At 38.7% G+C, this 18,338-nt stretch overlaps 1 protein-coding gene across 3 annotated transcripts; it reads right to left on the bottom strand.

The window, feature by feature from the left end:
• Positions 1–4,282: 4,282 nt before the first annotated feature.
• LIN7C (lin-7 homolog C, crumbs cell polarity complex component) lies at positions 4,283–17,933 on the bottom strand. 3 transcript variants are annotated; one of them, XM_026073093.1, is made up of 7 exons: positions 17,867–17,920; positions 13,468–13,567; positions 12,153–12,271; positions 10,941–11,012; positions 10,390–10,599; positions 7,823–7,982; positions 4,283–6,525 (listed from the first exon to the last, which is right to left on the bottom strand). In XM_026073093.1, exons 2-6 carry the CDS (start codon positions 13,532–13,534, stop codon positions 7,827–7,829), a joined length of 624 nt encoding a protein of 207 aa, XP_025928878.1. In that variant the 5' UTR covers positions 13,535–13,567; positions 17,867–17,920; the 3' UTR covers positions 4,283–6,525; positions 7,823–7,826. The 3 variants fall into 3 exon arrangements, with proteins under 3 accessions (XP_025928878.1, XP_025928877.1, XP_025928879.1); XM_026073092.1 differs by lacking the exon at positions 4,283–6,525 and having other exon boundaries at positions 7,779–7,982; XM_026073094.1 differs by lacking the exons at positions 4,283–6,525; positions 13,468–13,567 and having other exon boundaries at positions 7,779–7,982; positions 17,867–17,933.
• Between the last annotated feature and the right edge of the window lie 405 nt (positions 17,934–18,338).

Genomic DNA, 18,338 nt, shown 5'->3' with positions numbered 1-18,338 from the left:
AAGACCTGACACATGCCAGCACTGATGTTCTCCAAGGAGGCTGGATACATTTCAAAGATACTTTTGGTGGAGAAGAAATGTACCAGTCATTGAAGAATCACTACTTGGAACATATATCCACTGGCCACCACACCAACAACAGCCTAACAACATGTTAGCACTCATTAATGCCTAAAATGCCAGACGTGACACAGAAACTAACGTGCAATCTGTTGGGGACATTTCAGACAAAGTGACAAATGTATTTAACAATGCTTAATAGATCAATGCTTAGTAGAGCACTGAAACTTCAATAAGCACACAAATATCACTTCTCATAAGTAACTGCAGTCCTTTACCCTCTTCATTTTTTACTTAATTAGTTGCACTCTGCTTGCCTAATTAGAATTATTCTTGCTATTTCACTTGAATATGTCCTCATCACACTTATCTAAAGCTGTTGTTGCTTGTAGCTAACAAATAGCCATTTGACATGACCTGAGCTGCTTCTGGCATTAGACATACACATTTGGTTCTTTCACAGAACAGCAGAACTGTCAAATATGCAACTTCTTAGGGGCTTCATATTTATCATGGAGCACACTTGAGATGACTGAACAAAAGTGTGGCTACTGAAAGCTCTCAAAGTTTCAGTAAGATTATGGTGAGGTGCCTGCCAAACCCCAGCAAGTTGTAATACAAATACCAGAGCAGGTGTTTGCAGCTCAAGCTGTCAGCTCAAGGTGAGGGGCAAACTCACTTTTGTACTCTTTGGAGAGACAAAAAATGTTGGCCCAAGATGAAATCATAGAGAAAACTCTACAAGAAGAAAAGTCTTATTTCATTTTCTGTTGTATTTTATATTTAAGTTCTTATCTTACTAGCAATAGCAGTCACAAAATACATGATTTCTTAGCAATAGATTGAGGCTCTTTGGAGCCAAACTATTTGTTCTGCATTTGTACAGATTTGTACAGTGCAAAATACAATAGGATCCTGATTCAAAACACGGACTTCTAGGCGCTACTACAATACAAACAATACCATAAATCACTAACTTTGTCTTTTACCCACAACCACTTGAAGTAGGTGAAAGGCTTGATGACTTATTCCCCTGCTGCTAGCCACCCAGGCTCCAACGCCGATTAGATTTTATTCAGACGATCCGACTGTACTGCTCAGGCAGAGGAGAAGCTGAGCTGTGATTAGATAAGAACCACATACAGGTGGTTTTGCTTACCTTTTGAAGTATGCAAGACTTGCACGATTCAGGAAGATGACTTCTTGCTGTTGGTTTGGGGGATTATTTTAGTTTTATTTTTTTCCTGCGCTCCACAGATCCATTTTCTACATAATTACTGAGAAAACAAACAATATGGAAGAACCTATATCTGAGTGCCTAAAACAAAATACAACGGACAAAAAAAAATCCAGTAACTTCATACAGAAATCTGGGCAACTCTTCACTTCCATGTTTGCCTTCTGCACTATCAGAGTAAATTAACTAGCCAAGGAATTAACATACTATTACAAAAATTAGTGAAAAGCAAGAGAGGAAATTCATATTAGAGGGAAAGGACCCTACTATTTGAATATCACCATTTCTCAACAGGACACATCTTTTCAATGTGAAATTTTGTAAGACTGAATATGAATGCCCAGAAACATCGAAATGTATTGATCTTTTATATTAATGGGAACCTTCCTATACAAAAAAGATTTATCAGTATATCAAACCGTAGAATTAAACAGATATAAAGGTATATAAATATCCAAGGACTGCTCATTTTGGAAATCATAGATCAAGTTTGCTGAATCTCAGAATATGTAAAAATGCCCCTTCCTTTTCTTTTTTCTTTAAGGAGTGGGAAGAATTATTAGTATGCATCTGAGCTGAAGACTTTTTAAGCCTTTGCTGCCAAAAAAAGGACCCCATTTACTTAAAAAAAAAAAAAAAAAAAAAAAAAAAAAAGCAGTGTGAGAGATTCAGAGAGATCATTTTTATTATTATTACTTTTCAACATTTTCTCATGCTGGATCTAAAATGGGGCTTGAAAACAACATCATCATCAAAACTTTAAATTCAATGCTAAATACAATTTCAAAAGGCTTCCCTGGAACTTCTATTACAGGGGTTTGTTTGTTTGTTTTTATGTGCAAAAGTAGCTGTCAATCTTATCCTGAGGCACACTACTGAATTTCAGATTTCTTTCATTGACAAATTCACCTCTTAACCTCAGAGCTTTCACATGGCTGTGCTAAGGACAGCAAAGCTCCAAGAAAGTTTCCCCATAAATGCGAGCACTACATCCAAAGCTTTTACTGACATTACATTGATAGCAAGCACCTTGCAGTATGCAATTTTCAATTTTGCAGGACTTCTTCATTCATTTTTAAAGAATAAAAGCTGGAAAGCATCATTACAAGAGGCGGCAAACTAAGACAACTATCATTACATTATGGTATTCTTGCTTGACCATTTTGACCATTTCAAATGTACAACAGCAGCCCAGTCGGATCACACTACAAGAATGCCTTTGTTTGGAGATGACTGCAGAAAATATTGCAATTTGTTTGCCATATTAAGCCATTGTTGTCTCCTAGTATCTTCCCATATCTATACTCATCAGGCCATGCAGAATTTGTTTAAGCAATCTCCCTGCAGCTTACATAAAAACATACCTCAGTTCAAGATGCTGGAAAATTAGCTTCTGTTCAATGATTTTTACATGACAAAAGGTTACAGGAACCCATCACATTGCTCTGTATCTTTATGGATCAGCAAGAATCACTGTAATTCAAGGTGCTCTGGCTTGATCAGTTTGTGTACCTACCGTGGTCTCACCCTTTCCTTGCCCCAACACTACTATTCCTTTGACCCCACAGAGAGGTGTTTGAGTTCACTTAAGGCAGCTGAAAATTAACTCAAAAACCAAAACACAGAATTTATTAGTTTCTTCTAGCTTTCTGAGCTGAAATAGCTCAGTACCTGGTGAAAATAGCATGCATGCCAATACCAGCAAGGAGCAAGTATTCATAATTGAGAACAGGAGGGTTACAGGAGTGTAGGAGCCAACAGTTTGATTGAATTTATGCTGCTGTGTAGCCAGTATTGGATCATAGGAAGTTTTGTTATTTCAAATCAGCATTTTTGTTTTAAAATTAGGGTAAAAGTTCTTGGTAGCATCAAACCCAGCCTCAGTTTTTGCAATAAGTGATCAGAAGGCAGGAAAATATTTTTGCAGTGAAACATTAAAGTTGCTTCATATATTTAGTTCATAAATGAGTTTGGGTTTGCTCACTCCATATATGTTTAAGATGAGATCCAAGCTTTGACAAAGTACTCTTTCAGCTCCAGTTTGGATCTTGACTGCTAGATCAAATTTGAAATCACAAGTTAAAAATAAGGCATGTTCCATCAACACAATTTTATAAGTTGTTTTAAAAATCAAAATAGTTTCTAACTGCAATTAAGAAAAAAATCATGAGGTAGACAGACTATCAGACTTCTGTTTATAATTTATGACTTTGATTTTTTTTTTTAAATAAGCCTTGTATTGAAATTCATAATTTATCTCTATGATTATGAACTGCATTTAGAAGAACAGATATAGGCACCCCATAAGCCAGATCATGGAAATGATTTCATTTTAAAAATCAAATTGAAAATATGTTTGCATTTCCAACTCATGTGTTTTCAGTCCTCTATATCAAATAAAAAATATTCATCCAAATATTTTGCATGTGTTTTCAATTCACAGTCCAGCATACCTACATTTGATAACTGTTTGCTCATAAAAAAACTGCATACAGAACTCAAGCATTTCTTCTGCCTTCATCTCAGTTCATAACTTCAGAACAGGCACATTTTTGAGTTGACAAGCTGACAAAGTCTTTAAACAAGGAATTAAAGAAATTCAACATCTCATTACTTGACATACTTGCTTTAAAGAATTAAAAGATAATACTGACTCAGAATAATATATACCATAAGTTCGTGCAGCTGAAACTAAGGCAGTCACAAAAATACAGGAGAATCCAAGATATTATAGATACTTTACAGCATTCTGATTTTTTCTTTGTCTCTCCAACAGATTGCAAAATATACTGGTAGAAAAATGAACACTTGTATGCTCTCCTGATTGCTAGCTAAAAACTAGATTTAAAATTATCCTCTTTGCACAGCCACACTCATTCATGATGTTCATGTATGCCCTAGAGATTATGAGCACCCAATTACAGCTGTCTGAAAAGAGTACTCAGAAATGGAAAGTGAGAAAAAAATGCACAAATACAACACACATGAAATTCAACTTTTATTTTCCTGTTGATAAAACCCAGAGATCCCTCACAGCAGCAACAGATGCAGAAGTTATCTGCAGAAATTATACTTCTTAGCTTGTTCACATACTCAGTACATCAAGTGTGTAGGGACTGCATATTAAAACAGTACAGGCACTGCTCAGTAGTAATAAAGATTTTGAGTTTCTTGGTATATTTTCATCCATTGTTTTCTTAATATTACAAGGTTTTCATAGTATTAAAGATGACTTTTAATGAGTTGTCTGTTTACTGGGAGTTTTTTGTTGTTGCCATTTAGAAACTTTTTATGAAATCCTACACATACAACAGCTTTACGTCCAGATGAGCCTCCCCACATTTTGTAGCAGTTGACAAACTGTATCCAAATGCTACAATTCAGAATGAAAATGCTACTGCATTTAGCAGTAAACTAAATATTTCTTTAGAGTAACAAAAAATGCCGCTTTTGTTCAGTAACACAACGGATACAGGTCTTAAAACACACATTTCTATCTTGTACCCATACATTTCTTTTATATATATATATATATTTTTTTTTTTTTTTTTCCTCTCTCTCAAACAAACAAATCTCTACTATTTTACAATTAAATTAAAACACATCCATGATTGGTCTAACTAGTGATTTTGGTCTCAATACTTCAAACATTAGTTGTTCCATAAAAATATACAATTCAACAACATGGTCCTATCAGTAACATGAAGCCTTTTGAAAGAGGCCTATGACAGATACTCAACCATGCAATTCAGTGCTCAATGTCATCTAACTGATAAATATTTATATTGCATTTTCAAATTATCAGTATCTTTAAAATCCAATTTTCTCTTTGCAGGCTCACCATGCTTACAAACATGCAGAAAGCATCCACATTTCTCACTTGTCTGTAACAATCCTGTGTGATTTCTTTTCTAATAGATCAACTGACAAAGCACAAAATTCATGCTGTCTTTTAGATCTTTAACCTTTTACTTTCACCTACTGAATTAAATTCGCAACACATCATACTGCTCCACGTGAAGAGACACGAGATTAGTCATGTAGTAAGAGCAGCACTTTTCAGTGTTAGCCTCTAAGAATCAACTTACTAACAGTCATTAGGATGCAATCATAGCTGCCTTGCAAGTGAACAGACACCCAGTAGACAATCAAGTTAATTCTCTATATATACCGAAAGGTGACTTTTTTTTTTTAAACCACACAAGTACAACCCCAAACCTGGTAGATTCCAAGAAGTGTCCCACTATCCAGAAAAACAGTTTCTTCAATACGGCATACAATAACAATGCCTCCATCAAACACACTTGAGACAAGACATTAATTGCTTATACCTGGAGATTTCCTTACTGTTCACAGCATCATTCCATATCAAGTTTTATATGCATGTTGATGCTACTACTTCTGCAGTACAAACAAGAACCCTCCAAATCAGAAGCAGTCGGTGATAAGTCCCAGACAAGTTCAAATGTCAGGGTAATTTGGCATATAAGCCTTAGAAATCTTTACTCTTACAAACATGGCAGTAATTTAGGTACTAACTATTCCAGATCTTGCACAGTCTCCCTTCAGGAAAAGATTACAACTGAACATACCGAAAGCGCAACAGAGATATGACAATTAAGATGAATGTGTTTTTTAAAAAATAGCAGAAAGTCAGGGAAACATCTGGAATTCCTTTTGCACTGCATTAACGTATTTTGCTTTTTTCTGAATACAAAAATACATTTAGAGAGTCAATCCAGAACTGCAATCGCAATTACATCTTTTTCCATTAACTGCTCCAAAATTAGTACAAAATAATATAAATTACAGGAATGATTGTTGCAAATTTGTAAATGTCAGCTATTACAAAGTCATTATAAATGAACACCAATTGTAAATTATTTACAGGCAAGGTAATAAAATTTCCAGAGTAACGAGTTATGATTTAGCAGAAGTGTAAAAATAATGTACTCACCAAAATTTACAAAATCTAGTATCATTATCAGCTACACAGTAGATCATGATTAGGTTTTTTGCAGTTGATATACAACATGTTTTAAGAAAAGTGCCAAAATCCTGCTACATAAGCTTCGCTTCCAAAATCATTTAGCAAAAAAACCTGTGGATTCAGTTTTAAATAATGCCAAAAGAAAGTAGGGTAAAAAAAAGGATGTCAACTGTAGAAATCTCTTAGTAAATGCCTTTGAAAAAATCTGTAAACTTGCTTCATGCTTAAAGGTTCTGACCTGAAAAAGATTTATAAAAATCAACTCAATAGAAATATCAACATACATGCTTTTTAAGGTTATCTTAGGCCATTTTAAAAGTACACATTTTTAAACAGTGAAAACCACATGGAAACTGAAAACAAAACATTTTGAAAAAGGTTGAACTGCCAGGCTTAAAGGGTTATGATCAGCCAAACAAAGTCCAGCCAGAAGCTGGTCTCTAGTGGTGTGTCCCAGGGGTTGATACTGGGGCCAACATTGCTCGACATCTTCATTAGTGACCTGGATGATGGGACAGAGTGCACCCCCAGCAACTTTGCARATGATACCAAACTGGGAGGAGTGACTGGGCTGCTGTTCAGAGGGACCTTGACAGGCTGGAGAAATGGGCAGAAAAGAACCTTATGAAGTTCAAAGGGAAGTGCAAAGTCCTGCCCCTGGGGAGGAATAACCCTATGAACTAGTACAGGCTGGTAACTGACTGGCTAGAGAGCAGCTTGGCCGAGAAGGACCAGTGGGTCCTGGTGGACAACCTGACCACGAGCCAGCAACATGCCCTGGCGGCAAAGGCAGCCAACAGCCTCTTGGACTGCATTAGGCAAAGCACTGCCAGCAGGTCAACGGAAGTGATCCTTCCCCTGTACTCAGTACTGGTGGGACCACATCTGGAGTGCTGTGTCCAATTCTGGGATCCCCAGGACAAGAGACAAGGGCTTACTAGAGCGAGTCCAGCAAAGGGCCACAAAGATGATTAAGCAATTGGAGCATCTGACATATGAGGAAAGGCTGAGAGAGCTGGGACCTTTCAGCCCAGAGAAGAAAAGGCTCTGGGGGATCTTATCAGCGTGCATAAATCTTAGGGGAGGGCATAAAGAAGATGGAGCAAGACTCTTCTCAGTGGTGCTCAGTGAAAGAATAAAAGGCAACGGACACAAACTGAAATACAGGAAATTCTGTTTAAACATAAAGACTTTTTTTGTTGGTTTTTTTTGTTTTGTTTTTGTTTTTTGTTTGTTTGTTTTACTGTGAGGGTAGCTGAACACTGGACCAGGTTGCCCAAAGAGGCTGTGGAGTCTCCATCCTTGGAGATGTTCAAAACCTGACTGAACATAGCCCTGAGCAACCTGCTCTAGCTGACCCTCCTTTGAGCAGGGGGTTGGACCAGATGATCTCCAGAGGTCCCTTCCAACCTCAACAATTCTGCAATTCTATGAAAAGAACAGTGTCTTTTGTAGCCCAGACAGTAGATCACAAAGTCACAAAGCAAATTATAAAATGTACACTGGAATATATTTTCTCTTTAAATTATTCATACAAAGTTAGTTTTGCTGCCTGCGTTTTGCTGATCTCATTTTTTCAAATCTTGACTCCATTTCTTCCAGAACCTTTGGTGTGTATCGTACAACTAATTTAACCTTTCCTTGAGCCGCTTTCAGCAGTTCTACTGCTTTTTCATGGTGTTCACCTTCAACACTCTGCAAAGCATAAACCATTAAGCATCATATTAGTAAAGAATATACACACTGAAAACAGAGTTTCATCTTTTTTTTCCGTAAAACTTCTGTATAATCTAAAAGTACATTAGTTTCAAGGCTGCACAAGGGTAATGTCATTCAGGTTCAGGATTTATCCTTTGGTAAATCACTAAGCAAGAGGTGATGACAAACATACTGATTAAAAAAGTACTAATAAGAGTAGTGCAAATCTTTTGGGTCAGCCTAATGCTGAATTATTAGATTCTGTATTTACACACTAAGTGAAATAAGGACAACATGAGGCAAGATGTCTAAAAAATTACACTTAAGAATCAGTGACTTCAGAACACTGATTATTTTTCTTCTTTCATCATGAATTTAAAATTCATGATGGTCATCTTCAGTTTGCCTAATAAGCTACCTCAAATTATTTTGCATTTAGCTAAGGACAGAACCCACAAAGAACTGCAAGACAGCTGCCTTCTTGATATTATCCTGTGTTACGGCAAGGCAAGAGAGCGCATACCAGGTGCACCTGCAACAGAGCAGCTAACATGCAGTATGTTGTTAATCTTCTGGCTGCGTACATATTCTTGCCCCATGATAAATGCAAGGTATTCAAGTTAATTTGCCCCAAGCTGATGAAAAACAACCTAAACCCAACTAAACAAGAACAGATTAATACTTTCCTAAACCAACTCTGAGAAATTTGTTAGGGTTATTACATTAATCTAATTACGATATTTGAGCAACAATTGTCAACTACAGCATCCAAATATAAATTCCTGGATATCATACACTTTATGGGCAAAATTTATTTCTCCCAAACTTATTAAACACAATGATGGGACTATCCCAAGCCTACCTCCCACCAGAGCTATTAAAGCTAGAAGGGAGGTGATGTACCTGTTGTCTGGAGGGTTTCCCCGTTACTATAAAGTTACTTACGGAAAGAAAGACAACAGTTAAAACAAACACGTACAAGTTACTTCTCTTCTATTTTCTTCTTCAGACAACACATAAGTTTGATTTCATTTTTGTTATTCAAGGGGACATGGAAACTGTTCTGTATAAAACTGGGGATGAAAAGTTTGTAAGATTCTATATTTAGTTATATCAAAATACCTAAAGTTCTGGAGTATACTTAAAATCTCCCAGTGGAAAAAAATACTTGTTTTAAGAGACATGAGTTGTAGTCTTGGCAGCAGTACAGTAAAAATTGTTTTTAAGAATTATATTAGCATTTACAATTATTAAAAGACAATACCTGCCCCACATGTGCAGGAAATTGATAGGAATCCATCTGCAAACATCAGAAGGAAGATTCTTCCTCTGAGACCACTTTCGCATTCTCAAGAGTATTTTAAGCACTCCCTTACCATATTCTTACAATGGCATGGATGTGCATGCACACACATACAGTCACTGTCAGCTGTATCAACTGTCTGATACTCATGGTCAGCTGTGTGTGTGCCTGTGCATGTCTGTCTGCGTGTGTAATGCCTCATCTGAGGACAGTTCTACCTGCCCCTTGATACTCCAAAGTAACAGGCAGGAGAGGCCAAGGACAGTTGCATCACTGTGGCCACGATTTCTCCTATCTCTCCTGAAAAAGACAGTAGGACCAGGTAATAGTCAGAAGCCAAGAAGCCACAATCTGTGCTAGAAGGGACTTTCCAGAGTACAGACACCCAGCAAGTACGCATTTCTCTCACATGTCAAAAATATTGCTCTCGCTAAAGAGCACAGGACTTAGTTTGACCCTCAGTTTTAAAATAAAATTGGGTTTATATATGTAGAGAAGATGAATTTTATGCTAACATATCATAGAAGCTTCTGAAAATAAAACCAAAAGTTTGAGAGCTATTCATGTGTATTTGACAAACAGCTGTCTTAAATCAAAGCCCATCTACAGCCTCCTCTTTCTAGTCACCTCAAGTTTTTCTTTTTGTATTGTAACTCTTCAGAAGATCATTATTAAAAATAACGTCTAAAGCAACATAGCATAATTTACTACTTACCTTAGAAGGTGCAGAAAACTATATTAAATTTTCAAACTTGGATGAAAGAGAAAGCCATAAGGGCATTTTAATGCTATTTCACATAACAATACTTTGATGAGATTTATATAACCTCTCAGAATCTGAAATATTCACCTAAATAGCACATCTCCCAGTTTAGATAGATAACCACAGAATAACCCAAGAACTCTTACGGCACACAACTCTTTAGAAACCTAAGGCTGTTCTTACAAGAAAGAGAAGGAAAAAAAAAAAAAAAAAAAAACGGCAGCAGCAATTTTGCCCATAGTAAAAGACGACATTGAGCTGGTAGCATATATATTCTCCGTATGCCCTCAAGTGGAAACAAACAGTTACTGCTACATGAAGTGAAAACCAATTCCTACCACTCCGTTTACAGAAAGAAGCTGGTCTCCACGTTTCAGGCCCCCATGTCTATCAGCTATACCGCCTGGGATAATTCGAGAGATATAGATTGGAGAATTTTGTTCTTTGCCTCCCATAATGTTGAATCCAAGACCTTCTTCGGTTTTTGGCAGCTCAACCACTCTGGGATGGGAATGACCTTCACTGGCAGCAAATGCAGCTACGGTGGCCTGTAAGAAACAAGTTTTTCCTATTTATAAGAAATTAAATATAGACCCCTTGGCTAGAGACAGGAAGCAGGTAAAAAAAAGTATTTCTATTTCAAAGTATTTAAATATTAAGACAAATGAGATTAATCTAACATCAGCATGAAAAAATTAAAAACCCAAGGATAAAATTAAAATGAAAGACTTTAAAAATAACAAGTCTTTTGTTATACCTTGTAATGACCCATTACACTTATCCATTTTACCAGACAACTAGATAATGCCCTTCTGCATTTTGTCACATTAGAAGCAGAAAGAAGGGTATTAAACTACTGTGTTTTCTCAAGTTATAATTTGGCTTTTACCTTTGCTGTTGCATTAGCTCTAACTTCTGGGCTACTGCTGATGTCCACCGTTTCATATACGTGTTCATACACCTTTAGGAACAAAAAACTTAAGCATGAGAAAAACAGATCTTCTGCTTAGATCATATGGCAAACTACCAGTTATAACTTAAACATGTAAAATAAAAAGCCTAGACCTCTAATAAAAAAATTACTCCCAATCTGCTACAAGGTGTCAAGTGACAACCTACCATACCTAAACAAAACAACTCTCTCAATGTCTTTATTGCTAAGTATATAATCGAGGCATATCTAGGTCTTAGCCCAAGCACTCCCTCCTTCCACAGCATTCAGATTCTGTCATGAACGGAGAAGTGCTTACGGCTAGTGTAACAAACTTGACTGGGGATATGGATGACTGCCTTCTCTCGTCTGATTCAAGCTGGAACTCTTCAATAAGGACACATGCAAAATCACTTGAGGACAGCCCTTCAAAGCTCTTTCCACAATCCAGCCCTCCCCCAAAAACTCATTCTTTCAACTGATGCAACTGACCAAACACCTTATGGAAAACAAAAACAAAACAAAACACTGTATAAAAATACAGTGACAGGAAGAATACTAATGCTAAGGAGGTGCTTGCACTGAGAGCTAACTCACATCCCCACATCTCCCTGCCAATCATTTGGATTTGCTAGGCAATAAACATATACTGTTCGATAGGATGGAAACATTAAGACAACTTCTATGTCTACATATAGATCGTCTAAAGCATTCCTGTTATCATCAGTGGTAGTACCATCAATGAAAACCATCACAGGGCATGTTCCACCACCTAAAATCTCTGAAAGAATATCTAGAATGAAGATGAGGAGGTGCAAAGTTACCATGATGCTGATTCCTGATAAGATTTAAAGGAGCAGAGGCAATTCATGCTTTGTCCGTTCTTACATGCCAACAGGATAACAGTCTGCTAGTTGCTAATAAGGGGAGACTCTCAAAATAACATCAAAAAAGCAATCTCTTTCTAATCCATTATTTAATACACCTGCACTATCCCCATTTGTTTTCTTTTGACCTTTTTAATGTAAGTCATGTTCTATTAAGCTTCATAAGTCACTCAGTTTTAAATAAGAACAGAACCAGATTATTGTACTGCATGCAAAGAGGAAAAAAAGCATAACATACTATTTTTTTTAACTCAAGGTAACTGCTTACGTCAAGTTAACTTACCTCCCTTACAGCATTACAGAATTCACTTTGAAGGACCCTTTGCAAAGCCTGTAGTTTTTGTGGTGGCACTTCTCCACTTCTCTGTAATTTTTCCAGCAACTCAATTGCTCTGCAGATATCTTCAAAAAAAATACAGTACTAGTAATGAGGAATGGCTATTTTGTTTTAAACAAAGTTAACAGAACAGTCTGTGTGTGCTTATGCATATAACACATAACATCCTTAAAACAATATACTAAAGCTTCATTTCTTCCATACAGGTATGTACCTACAAAACATTACAATAAATCTTACCTCTAGACTATCTTTTTTAGTCAATTACTACAGTCTGACCTTGTAAAATACCCAGAAGCACCACTGCTATGTATATTTTTGAAGATACAATCTAATTTTAAGTTTAAATCAGGCTGAAAATTTTCCTGATATATCATATACACTATCACTTTTGTATACATAACTTCACAATTTAGCCACTGCATCAATACAATTTTGTTCCAAACACATAAAATACCTTACACATGCTTACATTCCCTTTTCATTCAAAAACTAGTTCAACAAAATACACTCAATGCTTTCCCTATAAATGGGCTGAAAATTGTATGGCCTATTGAGGCAACAGTAGCCTACAACTATATTAACTAGACGCTAAATAGAGCAGTTGGAATCACAGAAGTTGGATTAAAACTCTTGCATGTGAATATAATTTCTTATTTCCCCTTGCTACTTCAACAGTATCAGTTTCTTAAAAGAAAGATACTATCTGTAATGTGGCTGATTTTTCAAAGTGCTCAGAAAACAACCCAATTCCTTTTGATATTCTTGGTTGAGAATTCTGTAGTCTAGAATCCAGAATCAAAACCATTTTTTCTAGTTCCTAGAAATTTGTTCTTAAAAAACAGAACCATCCATATTCTCACAAATGCCTTTTTTTTTTTCCTGTGAAACTGAACTCCCTCTGAAGGATTTGATTCCAGCCCAGTCAAGTCAAGAAGGGCATCAAATGCATCAAACACTATGTGACATGTTCTTGGCAGCTCTACAAGAGTAAACACCACACATTTATCTTGCTTTTATTTCCAAAGTGTTACAATAGCGATGATTCCGAATCACATTACGTCCTTGAACATAAGTAGAACAGTCTCTCCAAAAAGCAGATAGAGAGGATTACTTTCATTACCAAGTAGGTATAAAGAAGCAGTGATTAATCTAATAATACAATCTACTATAACCAGTAAGGCATAGATAATTTTAGAAAAGGATGGTGCGGTAGACGGTTATGTCTCAAACATTTTACTTTCTTTTTTCAGTAGCTAACCTTTAGGCAACCATTTTTCATGTGAATGCATGTCTACTTGATGGCATTCTGTCAGCAAAGACGACATGGAACAGCCATGAACTCCTAAGGGCCAAAAAAGCTTAAAGAAAGAGGAGACAAGTTTGAGAATTCACATAAGAGGATGGAAAGACACTGGTTGTTATGTTCTGAAATTAAGGTGGAGAGCACTGGCAGAAGACAATACACAGTTATGTTCTGTCCACTTTTGTAAGGTATCAATCAGCAACATCTTATAGAGTACTACACCGAGATCAGGTGGCACAGTCAGGTACAGGTCACATTTGAATCAGGTATGACTTAACTCCATACACTGGTTGGTCACCAGCACAGTTAAAGCTCTGCCTGCATCAGTCAGAGAACAAATCCCTCATCGTCATTAAGGAAGAATACCAAAACAGTATTGCTACAGCACTGAGAGACACATTGTTTTGGAAAACTTGATGAGAGTTAAGGTTTCTACACGCCATGAGAACTAAGCATTTTTGGCAAGTATTATTCATGCTTTAAAAGCATCAGGTATCTAAAGCTAACAAACATCAAAAACAAGATTTCAGCTCGTACTAATCCCAAGTCTTCTGAGAACTCATTTCACATAAGCATGCATATTTACTGCATGTACAAAGATTACAAGATAAAAAAATGCTACTAAAGCTTTAATTTCCTAATACGCATTTTGTATTTTAATACACAAAAGTTGATGAAACTGAACAGATTTTAGTCATGACCATTTATTAATCTTTCAATCTTTTATGATGCAAATTCATGAAAATTCTTAGTAATCTCTATGTTCAGCAATAGGAGTATAAATTCTCTTAACTTCATGAAGCCTCACACCAAACATTTGCTTGAAGCAAAATGATCAACAAATGGAAGGAAGTTAATCACCTCCCTTGGCACCATTAGCACTTCCAATTCCTGCAACACTTCATATACTCATGAAAAAAGCCTAGAAGTATGTTAATTACAATATAACCATAATTTAAATTCTTGCAGACAAACAACTACTTCATGCACCCAGAGAAAAGAGTACCATTCTACACAGCGGTTCTCAAGTCTGAGAAATGTGGTCCATGAACCAAATTAAGCAGTAAGATGAGTGAACTCATTATCTAAGAGTTTGATTAGGATACACGTAACCAGCAAGAAATTGTAAAGGTTGCCAGTGACTGATCCAAAGACTAGCAAAATACCAGAAATCAAGACTCCAGAACTCTACTTGCTACATGACTTCAATGTTCCATCAATAAACTAGATATAATTTCTACTTGGATCTAATAAGAGCTGCAACATTTAATTACATAGTGTTTTTTTCCCCCTGAGGTAGAATTTGGTAGTTTGGGAACCAGCTATGTCTTTCATAAAGTATAGACTAAGAGATGGCAGACAACCTGGCTTGCCAAAAAGTGACTGTGATACACACACAGTGCGCAAGAATTGGATGCCTTTTGGATGAAACTAAACCAGAAGATGCACTTTCACCATTAACGTGCATTCAGATCAAAGGACCAGAACACTGCTGAAAAGTAAAAACCCAAAGCAGACACACAGAATGTGAAAGTTGGGTCCTCAGCACTCAACAAATTGGCTTTTAATCACACTGCACCTCTTGGTGAGGTAGATATAGGCAAGGGATCCCATTAGCAGCACTTTTTTTCCCCTGACAGTTATTTTGTTTTACCACCTTGACAAGACCGTTATACTAGTCTGAAAGTGAAATGAGCATAACTTTCTCATACCAAACTAATGCAGCAAGGCAATGTTAATCAAAAGCTGAAGGCTCACTCTAACCCAGCTCTATGGCTTTGGAAGAGAACTAAAGTGGCTGGGAACAGGTGGTAAAACACACCTTCTTCTTACAGCTGTGCAAGAAAAGAAAGGGATGCTGAGAGCTCTGTTGATCTAGGCTGCTTCCTTCCTGAATACTGCTTGGGATACGATCAGCTGATAGCTTTCTTCCTCATTGTATTAACACTATAGTTTGGCCAACTGTTCAGAACCACAGACCAAAATGAACACTACAGATTTCTGTGTTTGATGGATTTCAACAAGAAATGATGCAAAAATAACTCCAGACGTAGGTGATAAAAAACATAAAACTCATTGTAAAACTGAATTCACATATCACTGAAAAAATGGATTTTCTTTGAATCTTTTTGTCTTTTTTAAATTGTCTGTTCTTCACAAGTTTAGTGACCACAGAATACCATATTGAAGTTACGAAAGGAAAATACACTTAAACTGAGAAAGAAGGCAGAAAAACAGCAAAATGCCACCACTCTGTGCATGCATATGTGTGAACAAAACATAGAAATGAGGAAAAATGCAGTGTCCTCAAAGACACTCCTAAACAGCCACTTCTGCTGCTTCTGTTCAAATAGTCTGGATTCCTAAGGTGTGTGTAGATTTATCACATATCACCAAACTAAAAGAATAACTTCAAAATGTTAAATGTTGTTTCATCACTGCACTCCTGTGAATCTGGGTGGTGGTGGCTGTGATACAGCTTGGAGGAAAGAACAGAAGGGGAGAATTTTCTTTTGCCCTGATGGTAAGCATATGGTAACCTACTTTAAATCAGCTTATTTTCTACAGTATTCCCTCTTTTCTTATGCTATATGCCAACATTAGTGATGTTCATTTTCATGCCAACAATGATTCATAAGGTTATCTGCAGTCAACCCCATACAATTAACAGAGGTTGTTTATTTCTGTAAATAAAGCACTTGCTTCTGTAGCTTCATTATACAGACATTATACTGTACTCCCTTTTTCTTTTCTCAAAAAGACCAATATGCCAGAAGACTTTAAATAGCTCCTTTGTTCCACTGATCCCTAAGTAACTCCGCAGATTTGTTTGTTTTCATGGATAGATCATAGTGGCAGGGTAATGAGGTGGACAAGGATGCTGCCTGAGGTTTAACTCAGCAGAACTACCAAAAGCAACTAATCCACTGCCAAAGCAGTGCTCTAATTAACAAGCTTTGGAGTAAGGAGGGTAGATGAGCTGTGGAGTGGGAAGCAAAGTTCTTACATAAGTCACTATTTACAGACCTTCTCTCACACATTACAAGTGATTTAACTCACAGAATGGGAAGGAGGGGAGACAAACAGAACTGAGTTCTGTGATACATAACATATAATGGTATCAAACACAAAAAGCAGGCACATAAAATATGTAGTTACACATCTACACGGAAGCATCTAGCATGTGAGCCAAGACGGTGCACCCAAAGGGAATGGCAATGGGAAAATAATCAATTCATCCACATCACCTACATTTCACATAATTATTTTGTTTTTCAAGAATAGGATTCTTGATTCTCATTATTCTTTTCACATTCGAATTCCATTTTCCATTCACTATTTTCCTAAACACACACATCCTAATATACCAATGATACATGCTGTTTATATACGGATGTCCTCACAGAACTGCTGTGTACTTAGCACAGCTCTGAAGAACCACACTGAAGGGAATTTATTACTGTTTCATACGACTGCTGGACAAGAGACACAGATGCACACTACAGAAGAAACAGACGACTAGGTTTTGTATTTTATCCAATTCCATAATAATTCTACTTACATACTGCACAATATTAGCAGTACAACTTAAGACTGGAAATGAGATCAGGACGAGGACAGAAGTGTGAAAGTATAAAAGAGTTAAGCAAAATTCAGGAAGAAGCGTAGAGGGAGCCCTGCATGAGTAAGCTGTCCACTTAAACAAAAAACAAAACAAAAAAACCCAAAGGAAGAAAAAAAGCAATGACCATTACTAAAACACAGTCCAACAAATTGAACTTATGAATTTAGCACCGATCAAGAGTAAATATTCCAATGGAAGGGAGAGAAACAAGGAGTCAGCAGGTCGAGTAAAGAGCAGGCAGAAGCTTTGACAGCAGCGAGGGAAGCGCGCAGACACCTACAGCCGGTCTGGCTAGGGGGGAGCGCGCCCTCGGCCGCCCACTCACGAGCAGAAACCCAGCAAGAGGAAACCCGCGGGGGCTGCCGAAAGAGCAGCCAAAGAAGCGAGACCAAACACCGCGCGCACGGGATCGGGAGCGAGAGAAAAGACTTTCCGGAGCATCCGCTGCCCGGCGGCCCCTCGCCCTCCCCAGGGCGGCGGAGAGCCGCTCCGCCACCGCCACCCCGCGGAGGGCGGCAGCCCCGCTCGGCGCCGACTCTCGGCCCGCGGCGGCGGCCCGGCCCGGCCCGGCCCAGCACCGCGCCGAGGCCTGGGGGTCCGGGCCCGGCCCCTCCAGCTCCGCCGCGGCGGCGCCGGGCCTGGGTAGCGGCGGGGCGAGAGCGGAGGGGGTTGCCGTGGCCCGGCTCGCCCGTGGAGGCAGCGGCGCCGCGGGGCCGGGGCCGCGCTCACCTCGCTCCAGCCGCACCGGCTCGCCCAGCGCCGCCATCTTCTTCTCGCGCCGGCCCCCCGGGAAGTGACGCAGAGCCGCGGGAAGGTGCGAGAGAGGGGCGGGGCGCCGCCCCCCGCCAGCCCGCAGGGGGCGCCCTGGCCCCGCCCCGCCCCGCCCCGGAGCGTGACCCACCAGCAGGCGCGCGGCGCCGCCGGCCGGCATGTTGGGGCAGTGGGCGCTTGCCCGCAGCGCAGCTCGCTGCTCAGAAAGGCGGAGTAACCGTCGCTCCCCGCACGCTGCTTAGAGCGTGGAGTGGCATGGTGCTGGGGGACTCGCCACGGGAGGTGCCGCGAGCAGGCGTCAGTCCCCGCGGAGGTGGGCTGCGCGGCGCCTGTGGCCTCGTGTAATGGCAAACGGTTCCTCTTCGCAGTGCCTTAGCACATACCAGCCAGAGTAACGGCAAATTCCTCAAACGTGTCCTCTGCCCCCCCT

The sequence above is a fragment of the Apteryx rowi genome, unplaced genomic scaffold (genome assembly GCF_003343035.1).
Source record: "Apteryx rowi isolate R43461 unplaced genomic scaffold, aptRow1 scaffold_360, whole genome shotgun sequence".
In the NCBI taxonomy this organism is placed as follows: domain Eukaryota; kingdom Metazoa; phylum Chordata; class Aves; order Apterygiformes; family Apterygidae; genus Apteryx; species Apteryx rowi.
Note: the sequence above shows the minus strand (reverse complement) of the source record. Positions and strands in the feature narration are given on the sequence as shown.

Coding starts and splice junctions, on each gene's coding strand:
- LIN7C (XM_026073093.1), bottom strand. CDS start 13,534: ATGTCGTCTTTGCTGACAGAATGCCATCAAGTAGACATGCATTCACAT. Junction 12,272..13,467: donor TGAAAAATGGTTGCCTAAAG/GTTAGCTACTGA, acceptor TTTTTTTTGAAG/ATATCTGCAGAGCAATTGAG. Junction 11,013..12,152: donor TCTGTAATGCTGTAAGGGAG/GTAAGTTAACTT, acceptor TTGTTCCTAAAG/GTGTATGAACACGTATATGA.